The sequence below is a fragment of the Rissa tridactyla genome, chromosome 4 (assembly GCF_028500815.1).
Source record: "Rissa tridactyla isolate bRisTri1 chromosome 4, bRisTri1.patW.cur.20221130, whole genome shotgun sequence".
NCBI lineage: Eukaryota > Metazoa > Chordata > Aves > Charadriiformes > Laridae > Rissa > Rissa tridactyla.
The window spans coordinates 79,742,300-79,760,072 of NC_071469.1; the positions used below are offsets into that span (position 1 = coordinate 79,742,300).

Here is a 17,773-nt window from a genome sequence, read left to right on the forward strand (position 1 = left end):
CTGCTACTATTAGAGAAGCTTTTTCTCTTGTTCTCTATAGGCGACTACCTTTTTTGAAGTTTCTACTACTGAATAGACTTCCATATGTTTAAAAATACATCAAATAATTGGCTCTACTCGTACTAAAATCAAAGGTGGAAAAAACCCCTCTAATATTGATAACATGTTAGTTCAGGAATGTGTCCTTCCTATCCAGGACAAAAGTAATACTTTATTTAATCATAATGTATTTCCTTCAGTATTCAATAGGTAACCCAACTATGGGTTGGCAATCACTGCTATGTGTATCGCTCCTCATGAATAGTTAAAGGAAAAGGCTCAATAACCACTGCATAGATACAAGATGTGCAGGGAAAAATCATGTGCAAAGAAGCTTTACTCCTGTAGTTGTCACCCTTTGATGATAAATAATTGATATTATCTGTACTTGCGAGGATTCTAGTTGGTTTGGTACATGTTGTACTGCATCACTACAGTGATGTATTTTTGAGAGGCTGCTTTAAAACTAATCCCAAAAATTTCTGAATAAGAGCAGACTTGGCAGATTCAACATAAAAACATTATACAAAAAGAAGTGCTTTCTGGTCATCAAAAGAAATGAGGAGGATATTGAAAACCATCTGGATAACCAATTAAACTAGCCAAGAAAATGCTTCAGTCATTCAAAAATTGAAATAAGATAGCAAATACATATTTTTTAAATATTTTACTGAAAATAAAATAAACAGTGGCTCTCCTCTGGCAAAACTCTGAATAACTTCAGTAGATGAACGGGGTCCTAATCCAACAAAGCATATGTACGCACACTAGGAATTACATTAATTTCATCCAGTTTATGTGCTGAAAGTTACGTATGTATTTAGGGCACTGCTGGACTGGGGCTTAACCTGAACTATGCAAAGCCTTTGAAGAGGGCGAGAGGGGAGGAGGCGTTTGTTGTTAGCAGTCCCTTAAAATCGCCATAATGCTGCTGTGCTGGTCGCTGCCGGCCTCGCTAAGAACGGCCACTTTCTGTTTTTACAGTAGAATTAACAGCCCTCGTGACAGACCCCGGCTGGGCCTCTGACCCCGCAAATGCTGGTGTGCGACAAAACTTGCTTCCAGGGCCGGGAAGGCGGCCTACCGGGCGCAGGAGGGCGACGGCCGTGCCCGCGGCCTCTTCCCTGCCCCAGAACGCGGCGCCGCCCCGGCCTCGCCGGCTCTCGGGGCCGCGGGGGAGCCAAGTAACCCTGGGGGGGCTCGGAGGGGGCGCAGGTAAGAGACAGCCTCTCTCCGGGCGCGGGCAACGGGGGTGAAAAGCACGGGGGGGCCGCCGTCAGCCGGGCTGCGGCCGCGCAGCTTCCCCGCGGAGCCCAGCGGCCTTTGTTCCCCGGCGCCGCGCCGGGAGCGGGGCGGCCCGGCCCGCGCGCCGCTGCCGGGTGCGCGTGCGCGCCGCCGGCCGCGCGCTGCCGCCCGCCCGCCCGCCCGCCTCGGGAGCGCGCCTGGCAGGCAGGAGAACTCCGCCGCCGCAGCTGGCGCGCCCCCGTGGCGGTGTCTCCTCGGCCGGCAGCGAGAGGGAGGAGGAGGAGGGAGCGCGCGGTCGGGCCGGGCACCGAGCGTCTCGGCGAGAGCGGCGCAGCCAGTCGCCCCGCAGCCCGCACCACCGGGGGAGCCAGGCCGCCTCAGCGGGGTCCCGCCCTGCCCAGCGCCCACAGGTGAGCGCGTCGCGGGGGGAGGCCGAGCGGCCTCGGAGGGGCGAGAAGCGGCTCGCCCGGCGGGACGCTCTCCCCGCCCGGCCCCTGCGCCTGGACGGCGCCCGCGGAAGGCCCCGGCGCGGCCGTGGGGCCGGCGCGGCGGCCACGGAGGAGAGTCGGGACAAGGCCCCGCCGCGGCCTAAGCGCAGCCCGGGCGTCCGGTTTCCTGCTGGCGTCCGGGCCCCGCGCCGCCGCCCGCAACAGGGGCTCGGGCAGCCTCGGCCCCGTGGGAGCGAGGCGCGGCGGGCCCGTCTCCTCCTCCCTGGCCGGGCCTGCGGATCCTGAGGGGAGGAGGGAAGCGGCCTCGCGGTGGCGGGCGGCTCCGAGCCCTTCTGCTGGGCTATTGTGCGGAGGGCTGAGGCGGCGGCCCGGCCCGGCTTCTGCGGAGGGCCCGCCGCGCTTGGGCCTGCGCCGCCTGGGCCGCGGGGCTGCCCCTTTGTGGGCTCGGGCCCGGCCTCGCCGCGCGGAGCGCTTTGTGCTGGTGGGAGCCGAGCGGGGCCCGGCGAAGGTCAGCTGGGCCGCGGGGAGGCGGGGACGGCCCGCCGCTGCGGGGCCCCGGCGGCGGCCCTCGCTGCCTGCGTCCCGGCGGGCCCAGCCGCCGCGGGAAACAGGTTGCCGGAGTAAAAGGGCCGCTGGGTGCCCCTCTGTGACATTTCCCGGGAAGGCTGCTGTCTCCCTCTTCTCTCATCCGGTGAGAGCAAAGAGTAGGGGAGATTCGCACATCCCATGGGTTCCCCTGCAAAATTATAAGGCTGGAGACCATCGTTCTTTTCCCTTCTCCGCGGTTTTAAAAGGACAGGAAACAATAGCGTTTGTAGTGAAAGGCAAAGCATCCTAAGTATTTATTCAGAAGAACCAGGTTTCTTTTCTAGTGGTGATAGTTTTATTATAAGCTCGTGTTTCTTTTGTAACTGTAAATGTACAATATTTCTCAAATATTCTCTCTTCAGTCTCTATTTTGAGCAGTCTGGGTGCATACTACATTTCCTCTGTAACAAGCAGTTTACTTGCATGCTAAATAAATAGATAAAATGACTTAATTTGTTTAACGTGGCAGATGAGTGGATGTTAGGAAGCTCATGGCTAATTGAACTAGGTCGTGAAGAACATGAGATATTCCACACGTGGGACATAGTTTCAGTTGTCTGTTTATCTCCCTTCTAAAATCTGAGGCTAGCACAGTGCATTCCAGAGGGGGAGAAAAAAATGGAAGGGACCCTTCTCAACCCTGAGTTATTCAAGCTGGTCTTCAAGAAGATTTGAGGTATTGGAATACCAGTAGACTAAGACAGAGGCTCTTAGGATAAAAGTTGTATCTCTGGCCTAGTCATCTGTTGCAGAAAATAACTCTGGGGACTATACCTAAAGAATAAATCGATTAGTTGTTCTTCTATCATTTGTTCTGTGCTGTAATATTGATGTAAAAATTGAGTGCTAGAAATGATTGCATTAACTTCAGTGGAAACTAATATTCTTAAATACCTTCAGCACTTTTCACAGCAGTGAAAAATTATACAGGAAAGCACAAGGATAAGAGTCATCCATCAGTGGTATAGTTTTAGCAATCTGTTGTGACCCAAGAATTCTGAAACTGATGAAATGATGATCATTTTGTCCCTGAAAGTGCATGTCATGACAGAGTGTCTTGTCCATTAATCTGTCATTTCTGTTGGTAAGGTTTTAACGCTATAGTCTGATTAGAATGTACTAGAGGAGTTAGCTCAGAAATTCAGTGGCTCCAGCTAAGTAGGTGTGAACTAAGGAGAGTAAATATTTCAAATAACACAAGTACTTTCCATGCTTACGTTTGGGTATAGTTGCTGCTGTCTGCTTAGTGTGAATTGAGAAAGAGGTACTGCTCCGATGTCAAAGACACCTGCCTCTAATGCGGAAGAGGTGGCAACATAAGCATGTTCACCTAAAAAGTAACTCTTTTTGTACTGAAAATGCAAATTCAAGTAGGATAGTTTTATGAACTCTGGTCTTCACATGAAACGTTCGGGAAAACTATGCATGCACTCCTATGAGAAACATGGTGTTCTTAATCTTAAATTAGAATTGCTTTTCTTTATTTTTCTTCTTGTAATACTGTTGGTAGTCTTGTAACTGTCAGCTTTAAAAACTGGACTGAGTTTTGCCAAATAGATGTTCTGCTTGTGACGGTTGTTTTGTACCATGCTGTAGTTAGTTCAGCTTGTTAACTAGACTAGGTAAAGAAAGACGACAAAACCTAGCATTAATGCCCCATTAATACTCTTAGGTTTTATGCCACACTTCATACATGTATATATTTTCTAGATCTAATCCAGATTACATACTATGTTTCTGTAATGGCCAGGACAATTGTTTTAAATATATGCCTGTTGAGTTAATCTGTAAAATGGTGATTCTTTGTGTTATCACAGGAATAATGAGAGATTTGGTTACTAATTCCACAGTACTTTAATCAGATAAAGTGCTAGATAATTACAGTTAACCAAATGGTGCACTTCTGATTTTGACTTGTTTCCCTTTGTAGAAGCTGAATATGGAACTGAGGTTGCCTGTGTTGTCAGTGGGGAAGTAAAATACTATTTGAACGGTGAAGACTATTTGTCCCTTTGCATCTGGAAATGCATTTTTTTAAAATTGCTGTGGATGTATTCCTACAGGGAAATTGATTTTAAAAGTGCAACAAATTCATCTACAGACAGTTTTTGTTGACCATTTCCTTTTTGTTTTGCTTATCTAGAAACAGGTTTGTATCTTTTCTTGTAACAATTGATGACCTTGCTGAGACACGAAGAAAAGAAGGAGAGTGTAGTGATAACTTCTGCTGCTTAAAGAATTAGTCATCGGTTGCTTTAAAGTGAAACAGCAGTTCTTTGAACTTTGGTTTGTGTGGCATGAAGTCTTTAAGTTTATTCTTTCCTATAGTTCCTGCATATAGTACTAAACGGAGCAAAAATTCATTTAGTCTTTGATAAAAGACCCCAGTGACTTTTCAGTGTTTGTGTTTGGTTTTTTGAATGCTGTCAAGGAGGAGCATTTGGAATGCCACACTTTTTAAGAGTTATTTTCAAGTAAGTGTTCAGATGAAATATGTCAAAAGAAAACTATATACAAAGGAAAACTGTATATTAAATTTTGCTAATGTACAGATTGTCAAAAGGTTGAAAAGGTTTTAACTGGAGCAGGAGTATTTTAAAACAATTTAGTATTAAATTAGAGGAAGAAAAGCTTGAAAATAAATTCCTTTACGTAAAAATTGCTAGAGCTGGTGTCTAGCTTAGAAGGGTGGGCATATTAAAAGGCTTATCTTTGTTGTTTCTGTTTACTCTATTAGAGGTCTTTCATGGGGGAAGGTTCTATGTCTTCTATATTTTGTGAGGGGATGACAACTGAAATATTTGGTTGCTAAGTTCTGTTTTGTAAATCTTGGTACATGTTGCTTTATGCTGAAATCTGATGTAGGTACTAGTTTGAAGTGGGTTTTAAAAGTTAATCTTTCCTATGATTTTTCTGAAAGTCACTTAGAATTATTTCTGAAATATGTGGTCAGTTGCGCTTAGCACATCAGTGTTAGGAAAGAAGAAATAATAGAAGACGCAGCACTGAACAAGCTGTGGCACATCCAGGGCACAGTTCTGCAGCAGCTGAAGGCAGTTTCTGTTCAGGCTGCCAGTGGTAACTTGCAATGTTGCTGTCACCAATGTGAATGTGAAATGGGCCAGGTTTAGTCACAAGTTAAGTTGAAAACTAGTTGCCTATGGGGAATGGGTACCTATCAACTGGTTCGCTTCTCAGAGTGGCTTGCTGCATGGTAACGTAAGAGCCAGTGCTGCTGCAATAGATGTCATCCTCTGTCATTGTGGGTGTGCTCCGCATCAGTTGAAGTGCAGGCTTACAGCTAAGAAAGAATGGTCTCGCCCTCCATTGCCAACTTGTTTTTGGTGTCTTCCTGGTGTGCCAGTGTAAGCACTCACCTAGTTGTGCAAGACTGACCTTGCCAAATATGTTACCTTAAAGAGAAAGAAAACTAATAGGTGAAAAGCAGGAGCACAGCCATTCCTTTTGGTGGCAGCTTGCTTTAGTTTGTTGTAGAAATGGTGGAATTACACTCCAACATACTGTGCGTGTGTGCGTGCCTGGAGTTGTGGAGCATGTATCTGGTGGATCATTCTTTGTGTTATAGATGAACCGTTTTCTTCAGTTAATTGTAATAGTATCTGAAAGTTCTTAAGAAATACTGTAACTGAGCAGTTCTTAAAAATGCTATTAAAACATTTAAGAACCTTTAAAACATGTAATGTTGCTGCTTTTCTCTTTGAAAGATAACGACTATAACTCCGTGTATCAGCTTAGAACCAAGACCTTAATCCTCCCCTCAGATCTGTGAAAATGGACTCTATGATTTTTTTATTTTTTTATTTTTTTTTAATTTCTGAAACCTCACTAGCTCCTGTCATTTTTTTGACTGGACATAGGTCTCAGATTTTTGCTATCATTGCTATCTTTGATCAGATATTTTAATCTTCTTTAATCTTCAGTATTCATTTGTGCATTGACACATATATAACAACACTTTAAGGTGTACAAAATAAAATTTGCATGTTTAACTAAAGCTAGCTTTTAAATTTATGTAAAATTGTTCACTTTTGCTTATGTGTGAGCTTTAAGTCATGTTCCTTTCCTGCTTCTTATGTGCATGTGCAGTTGTCTTGGAAAAGCTGTGAAAATGCTGTGTTTAACTAATCTTTTGATTTCTGAATGACTGTTTATTTTGAAATATATATGCTTACTATAGATATTTTGTGATTAATGATTTTTATATATGACTTTCATTTTGTGAATTCAAAGGGGAATTTTTTGCCCTTTTTTGAGCGTGAAGGTGTCACCCCAGTTGAGAGTTAATTTGTATAGGGTTCATCTCTACATAGCTGATATCTGTGTGATTACGCAAGTACATTAAGGATGTAATTTGAAGACTGGTTGCACAGGTGTGACTAGGGAATAATTTGGCTGGCAGATGTTGATGGCGTACTATAAAATTTTAGTCTGGCTTTGTGCTAGGTCAAGTATAATCATTAGAAAGGAAATTTTACAAATAAAAAGTATGCATTCCATAATAGAAGTCGAGACAGACATTCTTCTAAAACAGCACCTGTAAAGCAGTAATTTTAAGAGGACTTTTATGCATATTAGAACCAGCTGCTGCCCGAAACAGCTTTATTTTAAAATCAGGTGTTCCATTTAAGGAAAAGTTGTTGTTCCTTGTGCAATCATAATGTTTCCATGGATGTACAGGTGCTCATCTACTAAAGGAGTTGAGTGTGGGGAAAAAATTATTTCATGAAGGCTGTTCCTTAATACGCATATAAGGAAGTAGACTTAGGGTTGCCTGTGAAACTGTAAATCTATCATTTCCTAGTTTTTGGATGCTTGATCTTCCAAACTAACGTGTTTTTGTAACACTCCTGTAAAAGAAAAAGGGTAAAAAGTACTGAAGTTCACAGTTATACTGTAGATAGTGAGTTATTGTTAGGATTTGATGTTTGAGATTCAGCACTGCAACATAGACTCAAGTTTTGATTTAACTACATAACAGCAGAGAGGACAATATTTTGCGGAGAAGGATTTTGTGATAGGTGTTGAATTTCCAAAGTGCTGATAAAGAGAGCATGAAGTAGCAGGAAGATACACCTACTCCTGTCGTTTCTGAACCATTTATAATACCTTGTGTTTTATTTTCTGATGCAGACTCAGGCCTGACTTCAGAGTGATTATGTTTGAATTTTAATTTTGTATGCCACGAAGCATTTCCCAAGCAATACAAATAAGTGAAATAGTGAGTGCGTTTTACTTAGCATTTGAAATATACCCAATCAGAATTCAATAGCAATAAAAGAACATGTAATTCCCTTGCCTGAGAGCTCTTTTTCTGCTGGATTTGAATCACTTCCTTCAAAGCTTGGTAGCTGGATTTTCGCAAAGAAAGTTGAGGGAATTTTTTTTTTTTTTGTAATACAAGTATCCCTCTAAAGAGAGGTTACTTTATTTGTTTTACATAAAATGTCAGTATGGACTTGATGGCTCAGAAGGAGGCCTTCAGATTAGATACAACAGAATCAGTGAGAAGGGTGTTGCCAATGTCTTCCTAATTTGTCTCTTTGATGTACAAAATACTGGAACGAATAGAGGGATAGAGGGCAGTTACCCATATGTGAGCAGGAGTTGGAAAGTAAACAGTGATTGAAGTTTGACTACTACTGACTGTAGAAACTGAAATGTTAAATAATTTAACATAGGGTCCTTTAGTGAATAATGATATTTAGTTATTACTAACCTGAAGTGAAATTGAATAGGGTCTACAGAGTTAATTTAGTAGCCTTATCAAGTTAATTCATTCCCTTTTGCATTTATGTCTGAGACTTGCAGCTCCTTTTCGTATTTTAAAACCTGTAAAAGGCAGGGAAGTACTTGCTTGTGGTGACTCAGAAACTTGTGACAGAGCAGCAACTAAACCTAGGTCTCCCATGCCACAGACTACAGCTCTAGTACCACTAATATATTTATTTATTTATTAAGGTTTCAAGGAATGTTCAATCTTTTCATGTAATGTGGTGGTCTGTGGAGTCAGCAGTTCGACCTGTTTCTATTTGCTGTGCCTCAGGTTAATAATACTTGCTGGAAGAGTGCTCTTATTTGTGAGATAAAGCCACATTCTAAAACTGATGTTTTCCATGAAAAGCAGTAGAGCTGTTGCTCTGCGCAGGAGTGTGACCATGGTAGACTTGTCAATAGCCAAGTTTGAGAATTTGAGTAACGTTGTAATAACGATTAAAAAAAATATTTTTAACAGTGGCGGTTGAATCCTTGTGTAATAATGCTACAGAAACAATTGATTCAGAACTGATGAGCAGGAAAAACTTAAGTCTCTTACGTAAACTGTATTGGTTTTAATGGAGGCACATATACTTCAAAGAATGGATGCTAGAAACACAAGGCATGTAGAAGATGGGAGTTTAAAGAAATGAAGTACTGAAAGTTTGGAACCATCAGAAATGTGAAAATGCCACTGTGTTTTTTGCATTTCTTTTACTAAGGTCTTATGTTTGTTACAATGTAGATAATTTTAGTGCTCTTTATTTTCTAGCTGCCGTAGATGGACGAGATGCAAAAGCCTGTGTCCCATCTTAGATTTCCATAGCTTTCCTTTTGAATTAGGTATCCATAGTAGGAAGATCTTACTTCCAAAATGTAGAAATGTCCGTTTTAAAAATATGGACTTGACCCTTTACGTTTACAATGTTGTGCATTTTATTCTTTGTGTTGTGTGCGTGATAAAATAAAGACATTACCTTTATCTGACATTGATCTAAATGTTCTTCCTTCTGAAGAAAAAATATCTGGGTTAAAAAAAGATAAAACCAGCTTGTAAAAACCCTTCCTCAAAGCAACTAGAGATTGTCTAGGTTAGTACTAGAAGTTCTGAAAAATTAGTAATTTTTGATGAGTTAAAAATTAGGCTTCCAGTGTCACTACTGTGTGCTCTGTGGTGCTGGATGTACTTGTGTGTAGATTTTATGTTTGGCATACCTGGGGGCACTGTACTCTGGAATCAGTAGCTCAGTTCTCCGAGCCTTCCCCTATGTGTTCACCCTCCATGGGTCAGATTGCCATTCTTCCTGGGGCTCCATTCTCATCAGGACTGCACACAGGAATACAGGGCAAATGAGGATCGCAAGAATAAAATATTATTTAAGGTGGAAATATGTATGAACATAAGTAATGCACAAGATGGAGAAGTCTTTATAAAAATAGTCAACATACGTAATCCTGTCCTGACTCCTCCTACAGAGCGGCTTTCTGTGTCATGATCAATCTGTTTTATAGGCCAGCTCCTCCTTCGTCAGGTCTGGTTATTTTGATGGTCTGCTCCCTAGTACTATTTAGTTATTCAGGAAAAATATAGAGCATAAAATAGGTCTTTAATTTGAATTGGAATAGTTATCGCAGGAAGACTTTGTATATGAAGGTGCATCCAAGTACAGGTACTTTGTTTAGTTTAGCCTTATTGAATTAAGGTAGGTATTTCCATGCCACACCCTCCTCCCTGTGTCTGCCACAGACACAGGAATGGTGATGCAATATTGCGTGGCAGTTACAGTATGCAGTGAAGAATATAGTTTTTGCAAAATCAGACTGAGGAAAGAAACACAGCCCCCAAATTGTCACACTCGGTAGGATTTACTGTTACCATTTACAGAGGGTTGTGTTGTTTGTTTTTCTTTTTTTACTAATAGAGTGTAATTGTATACAGAGCCCATCTATGGTATCTTGTAGAACAGAATTAAGTGCTTCCTGCTTTAGATACTTCTGAATGGTAGTATATGTTACAGCATGAAAAAGAACTTTTTTTTTTTTCCTGATGCTGTTATTAATTCACTTTGTGGCTGATCCTCCTGTATGCCTGCCTTACTTTTTATTGCAACATGCTATGTCTGGAACTTTTTAAGAGGTAACTGTCTACCCGTGTTTGATAGAAATTACTGGGCTGAGTTATTGTTGGAAGATGATCCTGATGCAGCCCCATTCATTGTGCTCTATGGACAGTGAAAGGAAATTAGATATTACTAAAAAATAAAATAAAAATTGTTTTCCCTGTTATTTATTGTTTGCATAGAGTTGTCTGTATTTTCATATGAAGTTTTTTTTTTTTTATTTTGTTAGATTCTGTGGGTTCTGCCATCTTTATTTTGAAACCTGTACTTCTGCTTTATCTCATTTAGCTTTCCTGTCCTCAAACTATAGCAGGCTGCAGGAAGGCATGTTCAGTTTGGTATCTGAGAAGGCTGGTGTGGGACAGCTGCTGGTCTGAGCTCACACTGCATGCTAGAGGTGCAGGTGTCCCGTGTCAAAGAAGGCTCTGGCCATTGACTGCTGATATTGGCACTGAGGATACCCAGCTAGTGCATGGAGAAAAGAGAAGGCTTTTGTTGCAGAGCACCACTTCAGGTAGAGTGCAAGAGTGTGCAGTATTCAGCTTTGAACAGTATTTCTGTATCACCATCTTCACGCCTCTGTAGTAGGTGGCATTCGGAAGTGTCAGTGAGATAAGTCATTTGCTTGTTTTTAAAAAGGAAGAATATGGTCAAGTCCAATTTGGAAGTGTCCATGATCCTTTTAATGCAAGTGTTTGGTTTGATTTTTATTTAAAGAATGATTCTTTTTGGCTGTATTTTTGTTTAACTGTATATAATGGAAAAGGTTGTTTCACTAGCTATTTTAAGGCTTAATTTTCTTTTATTACAACAGATCACTAAATATCATTAATTTTTGCTGTTGTTGCTCATACTGATTTATTCAATGTATTGCTGCATTTTCTTTTTCTAGTGGTGGCATTTAATAAATTGTTTATAGTATAGCTTGAATTTTTGGGAATCTTCTTCATAGTTCCCCTAACTTTTGCTTTCTGTCTTGCTTACTCTCCTTCCAAGCTCAAAACATGGGGATATAAACATTCTATTTTGCTTTATGGTTGGTTGATGGTCTGAATTTACAAAGAAACCTGTTTTCTTATTTAATGCTACATGTAATTCTAAGACATGTGAAATCTGGGATGTTCTCTGATTATATAGTACAGAGTGGTCTAAACTCAGGTTTTTGCTATTGATCAGACAGTTTTAGTTTGCATTCTAGGATGAAATTTGGGGTTTTGTCAGTTAGTAATTTTTTTCTCTGAATTTTGTTCCTCAGCTTGTCTTTTCTTTGCAAGACTGCAGTATCATAGCAGTGTAGTCTCTGATATTCCATGCAAACTTGGATCTTGATTCTCTAGAATATGGAAAATTCTGGTTGCCTAGAGTATGGGTTATTCACTTTTTAAATTGATGAAATTCTTTGTTGCATTAAAAAATGAATGCTATAGTCACGGTACTAGTTGCTTGCTACTATGATTTCTATGTGGTTGTTGTATATCTTCTATAGGACACTGTTCCTTCTTAATTTTGCATTATAAAGTTGTTGGTAAGAAAATCTTTGTCAGTTAGAAGAAAACACCCCCTGGGTTGATGTTTAATATTCTGACATAGATAGGCAGGAGAAATAGTTAATATGACAGCGATGAAGCAGAAGTCAAACAGTGACGTCCAGGGCACAGGTTTTTGTAGTGGATTAGAAACAAGTCACTGCAATTTGGTGGGCGTAATAATACTGTTTGTGTTTATGTAGTGCTGTTGTATCTGCGTTTGCCACACAGTATGTGTTGAATCTGGAGATCTAGATTGCCCACTAGCAATGACTCAATTGGTGATCGTATTGTGTACAAGAGAACATATGTGATAGCATCGGAAACATGGAGCGTTAAGGTCTGGTGGTTTAGTGCAGAGGTAGCCACGAAGAGGATGACTGATTCCATGATTATATAAATCCATTGGGATTTCCTTTCCTGATGATTGGAAAGAGGGGTTGGTAGGGAGTGTCTTGAGGTGCAAGAAAAAAAACTACCTGCAATTTCAGACAGGCTGGGTCACTCTAAGGTAGTGGAAATTGTTGTAATTTTGTATGAAAAGGGGATGAACTGGACAGGTGACATTTTGGAAAAGGAAATAATCATGAGACTTGCCTCAATTTTGTACATTTTTTTTGTCTTGTTTTATAATATTCTGTTACAGTGGATTGCTCTGGCTTTTGGTTATTATGCAGGAAAAGAGAAGCCCTGAGGTGTCTGAAATAACAAATAGCATATAGTTAAGGGCACTAAAGAAAACTGTGTCTGGAAGGGTTGAAAAAAATTCATAATTCGTGAATCAAGAACAGAGTGTATAGAGACTAAATTGTGTTATGTAGTTGATTAATAATTTTTGTCATGAACTGTGTTCTAAAAGTTTTGAAGTAGGCCAGTATGTACAGAGGCTGTGTATAAGCAGGCATACACATTTGTGTATCCCATGTTGTCAGATTTGCAGGAGGCAGCATGCGTTTGATATTAACTGTGCCAGGCCTTTGTGGGCTAACATCTCCCACAAGCAGGGAGAGGTAAACTGATAGGCTTCAAAATGGAAAGACCCTGGGCCCTAAAATGTCCTTTAAAATTTAAATAGAAATGAAAAATATTTATTTTAAAAAAAATATTCACAAGCTTTTCTGAGACAGTTGTGCATAATACACTTGATGTTATATACGTTTGATCGATGAACTGTGGTTTTGATGGTGGTGAGGGCAATATATAATATTTTCACCAGAGCCTCCTAAAACCTTTTTCCCTTCTGTTGTGCTGTACAGTGACAATTATGAGTGCAAGAGGGGACAGAAGAAAGGTAGATTCCTTGGAAAATTATTTTCAGAAATAGTAGGTACATGTAGTCCAAAAGCTGGCTTTTCCGTAGTGCTATAGATGATGTCCTTGGCAGTTTAAGACTTCATAACTGAGCAGCTTTGGTACCCTAAACATTTTTCATATAAAATTAACCTAATGCTACTTTAAAAATGTTGAGAAAGTTCCCTACTTAAAATACACTGGTGCCCTTTTTTAATTGGAATGAGGTGTGCTTTTTAATTACCTTCATTCTTAAGATAGTACTCACATGGGACTTCTGTATCAGTAACACTGGCAGTTTCTTGGGCATGATATTATGTACTTTGTGTGTACACACACCTCCCCCTTCTTGTTTCTAAATATATGCACACTTTTCTGTTGCATTCATGAAACCTTCCTTCTGCTGCCAAAGAAATATTGGTGACTCTTTAATCTCTTCAATTTATTCTATATAATATTTTACAAATACTTATTGTTTATAATAAAGAATGTTATAATAATATTCTTTATAATAAAGAATAATAAAAAGAAGCTACCAATAATGAATTGTACAAATATCTGATGATACTACCTAATCTCTATCTTACTTTCAGTTCTTATTTATACCTGTTTAATGAGTATTTTCAACAGTTCATTTAGCTTTTGGGTTGTGACATTCTTTGGCTTATATCACATATTGAAAAAGGTAACCTGCCAGTGTTTTTCACAACTTCAAACACTGTCATGAAATGTTCTCATTTCCAGTGCTCTGTAACAGAGCATTGTTTTTAAAACAGTCTCATTTTCAAATATGATCGTACAGTTGAAAAAGTTGAAAGATTTTGTATTACTTTGGTGGCTGTGATGCATTAAGAATGCGTTTTGACTGGACGTCTCTGAATCCAATTAGTTCTGAAATGTGATCGCAAAAAGATCTTATTGCATCACATATAGACATTTGTGATAAGGCTTTTTTTTCTGTCCTTGCGTCACTCCTCAGCATTATATAATGAGATTTTTTTTCCCCTTTCAGCCATTAAGATGACTATACAGAAGTTTTGTGTTGGTTTTTTTTTTTCCCCAAACTATTATTCAGTTACCCTCTCAAAGGCAAATGAAAATATTAAACCCAAGTCTTTATCTCTTTGATAGGAGTGAAGATTTTGGAGAAGTGGATAATGTTAACTTAAATTTGTGCCCCATATTTCAGTGAAATGCAGGAGATGTGATTTCTGGAGTGGTGTCTGAAGCGAACACCTCTGCAAGAAGCTGAAAAGCTTTCAGTCTGTTCCTGTGTACTGTTGTTAATTCCATGGCATGTGAAGTACATCATCTTTCTGAACTTCTCTTGAAACGGCTTTCCTTCAGTCTGCACCTCAGCGGAGCTTTTAAAATGGTGAAGTGGTTGCGTCTTCCCGTTCTCACTGTGGTTATTTTTACCTATCTGGGGTTCCAAAGGCCCTCTCTCTTGGGGCGATGGGCATTGTATCACAGCGTAGTGAAGGACACACAGCGTTAGCTGACCTGTTGGGGGGCTCCCGGGTTTGCTCTGGGGACAGCTGCTTTGTTGCAGGAGAGAAAGCCCAGGGCAAGTTTCAGACACTTCAGAACATGCCCTGCATTTCTCGAAAGCCATTTCTGTGCTCATTTTCTTCAGCGTTTCAGTTTTGCTTGCAAACTTCCTTGACTCTTAAACGGTGGGGATGTTGTATATTGGGAGCAAAGCTGAAGCATACCTTGTATCAAGTTGGTAGTTTTTGTTAATAGTAACTGGGTGTTACTTGCACATGTTGTAGTCCTGGCACAAGCTGCCGCAGTCTTCCTTGAGCAGGACTTCAATTTCAAGTAGTCGGAAAGCATTTTTAAAGAGAATTTTCTTTACTCAGATACTGTAGCCTTACTTCTTCTGTGACCAAAATAATTTATTGCAGTGGGTTCTTCTGTTGCCTCCACTGAAACTTGTGCTTCCATGATCTTATCATCATTACATCTGTATCCCATAATGCCTAAGCTATTCTGAGCCCAGCATGTGCATCACACAAGCACGTTGACTTGGTTTCCAGCTCCTTTATCCTTAAGCTGTTTTAATTTTTTTTTTATAGTCTATGTGGATATTCGAATATGCCACATTGTTCCAAATCTGCTGGTCTTTTCTTTTCCTTGAGATTATTATGTTTTTGCTTGGGTGAATAATCTTTATACAAATGGAGAGCCCTGTTGAATGGGTACTTTATAGATCCACAGTGGAAAACGCTAGTTTGAGCAGTCGTCTGGAAATAGCAGGAACAGGAAGTGAAATTTATGCGTTAGAAGTGTTTTGAATGGAATCTGTAGCTTTTAAAAACAATTATTTAGGGGAGGTGATCAGATCGGTCGGTCTGTAAGTGTCTGTAAAAGCCGTGACACGTGTGAGGCGGACACTTGCTGTTCCGCGGGACGGCAGCTGTACGCGCGGAGCGGAGAGGAGGCGTCGGAGGCCGGAACGGGCTCTGCGGGGGGGCTGTGCCGGGGGAGAGGCGGCGGGGGTGGGCTGCCCCGGTTCCGGGGCCGGGCCGCTCCGTCCCCTCGGGTGCGGATGTGCCGCGGGGCCGCCCTCCCCTGCGCGCCCGCGGGCGGAACCTGCGCCGGGGCGCGGCGGCCGGTGGCGCGGCCGCTGCCCGGCAGCGGGGCGAGGGGCGGCGCCGGCGGGGAGGAGCCGGCCAGGCCCGGCGCGGCGCGGCGGGGGAAGTTTGGGGAACCATTTTGGGGCGCAGGGCCGGAGCCCGGTGGATGTAGCCGGTGGATGCGGGGTGTGGGCGGCCGTAAATGGCGGGGGCCGGGGCCGGGCCCGCAGCGGTGAGAAGGTGGCGCGGGGTCCCGCGGGTCGTTGGCCGGGAGCATCGGCCGCCCCGCGCCCAGTCCGGGGTCGCTGCCCCCGGCCCTTCTCCTCCGGGCCGAAACGCCATGAACGCCCTGGCCCCCCATGAGCGGGAGATCGGCCTGCGGCTTTCTGCACTGGTGGAAGGGAGCCCTGTGCGCCTGCTTGCCGGGGAGTAAAGCCTGCCAGGGGCAAGGTACCGACGGGTAAACGGCGTTACGTGCGGTTTGTTAAGCTGGTTTTGTAGGGGCCGTGAAGTCGCGTCCCTCGGGAGATCTCGGTAGTGTGTGTATTTCACCCTGCCCCAGAACCGTGTTGAGAATAGTTTCATCAACAGGTCGGTGCGTTCTGACGTCATCGAGGACAGTTTTTCTTGCTCTAGAACTAGGAAATCTTAAAATGAATTTTTCCCTTTTAACTCTTGCTGTTGGTTAAACTTTTTCAAATTTGCACAATCTTTTGAACAATTTGCGTTGTAGGAGCTAATACTTTTGAGGATGATACCTAGTGTACCTTAGAGACTTATTCCCCACTGTGTGTAAACAAAGATAAGGTAACAAATATTGCATATAGGGGGTTTTGTAGTAAAGTTTTTGTAACTAAAAAGATCTTTAAACTTTATTTCCAGCTCTGTAGTTGTTTTTACTTGGTTTGTAATTGTATGTTTTTGATAGTTTGGTTTACTAAATGTATTACACTGTTAAAACTTTTACTTGTGATTAACTTGTAGTTTTTAAGATGGCTATAAAAAATTAACTTCTCTGATTTTTCTGTCGTGATGTATATTTATTAATCTTTGGGTTAACAAGAGTGATGAAGATGTAAGCTTTGGGCAGGTTTAGGCTTGGTAAATTACAGTTTATAGCTTTATCCAGTTTTTTCCTTGCATGCTAATCTCAGTGGTCTGGTTCACAGATTCCTGCTTATTTTCATTCTCTGCTCATTTGGGTGGTCCACGGTTGCGGAAGGTGTGTGTGAAGGCTGGTCACATACAGAAACGGTGATAACGCAGGGCTGTACGGTTCTTTTCCCTAGTGCTTCCATAGCTTAGAAAGCCTCAGTGGGAAGTGCATCTGTGCGTAAGGTCTTTTGCAAAGTCTGTAGGTTGCTTAATTTAACTGTTGAATGGGCTCCGAGAGGTGTAATTAAAGAAACCAGAGCTCACCCAGCTTGTCAGACTGCCTAGAGAACTGGTCTAACGCAGTGGTTTTCACCAGTGTTATCTGTGGGTTACTGGGGATCCCTGGATCAGGATGTATATATAGGTTCAGGTAAGATGAAATGTGCACAAACTTTTCTGAAATGTGTGTGTTTACAATATTTGAAGGGAAACACTTTTCAAATTTTACATATGAATATACATGTGATTTCTAAGCTCTTTGCAGGCAAACAGCGTGATCAGAATTCATTTGCCCGTGTACAATTATTCTCTGTGTATAATTTGTTCTAGAGCGTAGAACTGCAGTGTGCCATCATGAGCCTCTCGCCTACGGGTGTTGGGGAAAAATAGCAGCAGTGCTCGGTTGTCACATCTCCTCACAACAAGCTGGTGTGGCATCACTTCCCCAGAACACGTATTTGATTAGTCACAGATACCTTTACCTTTTCACGTAAGCTGGAATGCCTTACAGTAGGAAATTAAGGCCAAAAGATAGAAAACATTCCTGTTACACCTCTACAGTATCAGTTAAGGCCCAGCATTGGAAACCACTGTCTGTTGTTTTTTGTCCCAAAGATGGGAACTGGGTATTTCTAGTCCAACGAGCCTGAGACGAAGGAAGAGACTGTGGAGGGGTGAGATGATGCTGTTACTGGGCATGTGAGACTCATAAAATCAGAGACTGAATACCGAATCTTTGACACCCATGTTTTTCTAGCTCTGGACTGGGGAGAGGTGCTTTTGCA

General features: G+C 42.0%; 1 protein-coding gene across 5 annotated transcripts in view; it reads left to right on the forward strand.

Moving 5' to 3' along the window:
* Positions 1-17,773, forward strand: part of SIAH1 (siah E3 ubiquitin protein ligase 1) — a 74,390-nt gene that overhangs the window by 53,796 nt on the left and 2,821 nt on the right. The window contains exon 1 of one of the 5 annotated variants that reach the window (XM_054199856.1): positions 1,072-1,254. The exons of 1 other annotated variant lie outside the window; for it this stretch is intronic. Coding sequence is in view for 1 of the 4 variants with exons in the window: in XM_054199854.1 (XP_054055829.1) it covers positions 15,974-16,064 (91 nt within the window). In the remaining 3 variants the exon portion in view is untranslated. Of the gene's footprint in view, positions 1-1,071; positions 1,255-1,459; positions 1,695-15,755; positions 16,065-16,097; positions 17,140-17,773 lie in introns of those variants that run through there. 3 more of the 5 variants (XM_054199858.1, XM_054199854.1, XM_054199859.1) reach the window with 3 other exon arrangements.